The sequence below is a fragment of the Zea mays genome, chromosome 3 (assembly GCF_902167145.1).
Source record: "Zea mays cultivar B73 chromosome 3, Zm-B73-REFERENCE-NAM-5.0, whole genome shotgun sequence".
Classification (NCBI taxonomy): domain Eukaryota; kingdom Viridiplantae; phylum Streptophyta; class Magnoliopsida; order Poales; family Poaceae; genus Zea; species Zea mays.
The window spans coordinates 34,182,658-34,186,242 of record NC_050098.1 but is presented as its reverse complement, the minus strand read 5'-3'; the positions used below and the strand labels follow the sequence as shown (position 1 = coordinate 34,186,242).

At 54.3% G+C, this 3,585-nt stretch overlaps 1 protein-coding gene across 1 annotated transcript; it reads right to left on the bottom strand.

The window, feature by feature from the left end:
* Nucleotides 1–1,593: 1,593 nt before the first annotated feature.
* Nucleotides 1,594–2,828, bottom strand: LOC100381902 (uncharacterized). Its single transcript, NM_001321379.1, has 2 exons — nucleotides 2,526–2,828; nucleotides 1,594–2,423 (listed from the first exon to the last, which is right to left on the bottom strand). The coding sequence occupies exons 1-2, from the start codon at nucleotides 2,650–2,652 to the stop codon at nucleotides 1,792–1,794; spliced, it is 759 nt and encodes a 252-aa protein (NP_001308308.1). The 5' UTR covers nucleotides 2,653–2,828; the 3' UTR covers nucleotides 1,594–1,791.
* Between the last annotated feature and the right edge of the window lie 757 nt (nucleotides 2,829–3,585).

Below are 3,585 nucleotides of genomic sequence, written 5' to 3'. Positions count from 1 at the left end.
GGCTCACCGGTCGGGGGCCGAGCTCGCGCAGCGGGGCCTCGGCTGACCAGGTGGGCACGACGACGGCGCTGTCCGTGGTCGCGCGCAGGGCTAGCAAGGGGCAGGGAGGGCGGCTCGCCGAGGAAGAAGAATGACGCTCGGCGAAGGTGGGCTCGTGGAAGGGAACGAGCGGCTAGATCTTGAGGGGGCACGGCGACGCACGTGGGTGAGGGCTTGCATGCCCGGCTGGAAACACGGCATCGATGGCGCTAGCAGCTCGCCGAGGTAGACGTCTGAGCTACGCGCGCGACAGTAGGGACGGCACATGGCCTAGAGTGCTTGGGATCGGGCGAGGCAGCGCGGTCAGGCTACACAGTGGAGGAAGGCGGCTGCCGGAGGTCCGAGGTCGGCTGGGGCGGGGCCGAGCGCGCTCTGCGTTCGCCGAGCAGGGCAGGTGCGGGCTGTGCGGGGGTAGCGTGAGGACGCACCCAGCCGGCAACGGCGCGGCACGAGGCGGGATGCAGGTAGACAACGCGATGCCGGGGAAAAATGAAAACGAAGAACAGAGAAGGGAGCGAACTCACTGAAAATGAAGAGCTCGCCGGAGATGGAGGGCTCGACGCCGTCGGTGGGGAGCCGAGGGGTCAGGCAAGCTTGGCCAGCGAACAGAGGTTGAAGACACGACGACGGCGGTTGCGCGGCGAGTGGGGCGTGGCCGCGGTGCTGCTCGACGTGGAGAGGCACGGCGCAATGACGTCGACGGCTGTGAGCACCGCGAGGGCAGTGGTTGCTATAGCGTCTACGAGGGAGAATAGAGCGGAGTAGGGCCAAGCGGACTTGGACGGGAGAGTGGTGGGCGACGAGCAGTGAGACGCACTCGGGCATGGTATAAGCACGAAGTGCTGCATGCAGCCATGCAGGCGGTTTCTTACTTTCTTCTATGCAAAAAGTAGGTGCATAGGACTCCGGGCAACGGTGGCTCCCTAGTGGCTTGTTCGGTTATTTTCAATCCATATGGATTGAAGAGGATTGATACGGATTGGAGGAGATTTTAACTTACTAGGGATCAAAACCCCCTCAATCCCCCTCAATCCATATGGATTGGGGTAGAACCGAACAAGCCCTAGGTGGGGAGGGGGACGCACGCCGGCGTGGGCAGCATCTGCCGGACGACCAAAACAGAGGCGGAAGAGAACAGACGGTTGAGGTTGTCGGAAGGCAGAACACAAGAGAGGCAGGCTATCCCTTGTAGCCTTAATAAGTAGTAATAGATAATGTAGAGTTAATTATAAATCTAACTATATCAAATTTGGGATATAATAATTAAAAGTTATTAGACAAATTAGTGGTCAAAGATTTTTAAGCTTAAATCTTGATATGTATGTTTATTTGACAAAAGTTTTATTTGATGAAATAAGTTTTATATGGATGAAACTTATCTATGTTTCAACGTATGTGGGAGGTTTCAGTGAGATAAAACTCCCACTAAAACTGATCTTATAAAAGAGAATGAAGGTAGTAATTATAAATGTGAGGTTAAAATTGACCGGTATATAAAATAAATATTGGCATGATAAAGTATAACAGAAGGTGCATGAATCTCTTCTTGCTTTTGTGGGCGGCTTTTGATCCTAAGCCACGTCGTCTCTACCAAATAACAACTTGTGAACTGGTAAAGAGCAGAACAAATTGTCAAAGAGAAAGAGAGAGAAAAGAGAGACACATGCAAGAAATTGAAAACCACTAGCATAGTAGCGTAGAGAATTAGAGATGTCGATGGAACGCGCGCCATTCTCGGCAACAGGCCGGCGGTCAATAGAACTGGACATTGGATGTGTAGGTGGCGCCGAACCACCAGCCGGCGGGCGCGACGTTATACGCCGTGACGACGCGGCCGTCGTCGGCCCTGAGGCGGAACGAGAGGCCCTGGCCGTTGAGGTAGGCGTTGCTCTGCCAGTTGGCGCCCCAGTTGCGGCTCATGGCCATCCATCCCGTGGCGGAGCCCTTGACCCACGCCTGCGCCACCACGCCGCTGCCGCCCACGTTGGCGACGGTGACCAGCTCGAAGTAGCTGCGCCCCTGGACGGTGAACCTGACGCCGCCGGCCCTGCGGCACGGGACGCGGCGGTAGTTGACGGGCACGATCCCGGCGCGGTACACGGCGATGGCCTCCCACGCCGGCTGCGACATGTCGAAGTGGCGGCGCGGCGGGTTGCACCAGCCGCCGGCGTCGCCCGGGAGCGCCCAGTTGGGCGGGCACAGGTTGGTGGCCGTGACCGTGACGGAGGCGGCGCCCGGCTTGCACCACTGGGACCGCCCCGCGTCGCAGGCGATGGCGAAGCACGCGCCGCACATGGCGCCGTTGTTGAACAGCGCCGTGCTCAGCGCCGTCGAGCGCGTGCCGTACCCGGCGTCGTACAGGTTGCCGTACCCGCACGCGCCGCCTGACCATTTTAGTTTCGTTAGCATTGTTCGTTTTAATGCGAAACCTGGCCGGTGGCTGTAGCATAGGAGTAGTGAAGTGATGAAGCGGAATGTACAATTACCCATGGTACCCGACGCGTCGCTGCCGCCGTAGAACGTGGCGAAGGCGGGTGTCCACTGAGCTGCCGCCACTGACCCTCCTAGGAGGAAGAAGAAGGCGCACAGGGCCAGCAGGTGCAGCTTCGCCATGTCGTCGTCAGCCGTGTCACTGCTCGCACACAACCGAGAGACTACACTTGCTGTGCTGAGGTAGGGTCACCTAAGCTAGGACCCGTATATATAGTGCTGGCTGCTGGACTACCGGTACGTGCCCGTTCTTCATGGCACTTGCAAGCGCCAATCAGGCAATCATCATCATCAATGGCGTTTGCTGCATCCGAGTAGACGAGTATCGGTAGACGGCCGTGGAAGGATCCTATATTTGCATGATGGAGAAAAGCGACTGTACAGCGCGCGCGTGGATGGTTAGGCCGCGATTGACTTTTGCGCGCCTCCGCATGTTCTCGTTAATGATTGGATTATCTCTTGGATAACCCTTGCTGCAGCCAGTAAATCTGCACCACCGCTCATCGGACGATGGTGTGCGACGAGGGGCGACCATGTGCTTGTCTCTCAACTCTACGTTGATTACGCGCATGCAGTATACGTGTCTTCTGAAACTTACGCTGTGATGGAAATGGATTCAGAAACTACATAATATTCATGCCATGCATGCGAGTATCCGTAAATGTATCTATGTCTTCATCTTATAATCTTAAACGGTCCAATCTTAAATCTCAATAGAGGGTTATCTCGAGATACAAGCTATCCATCTCTACTGTGAGATATGCCATTAACTATGGAGACGTGGTCTGATCTTTCTATATCATCAAGTATATATATATATTTTTTGGATCCCTATAACCGTTTTCATCGTTGCTTTATTGGTTATCAATCACATTCAGCATGATTGATCATGTCTAGAAGGTATTTTAAGTTTATCGAAAACTCAAAAAAAAACAATAGAAAAACACAATTTAATGCTCAGTGCTAAACTAATTATTTTCAAAGGCGATCATTTTTTTATTTTTTATTAACAGAGGCCGGCACAACGCCCGCCTTCAACAAAATGCCATCATTAAA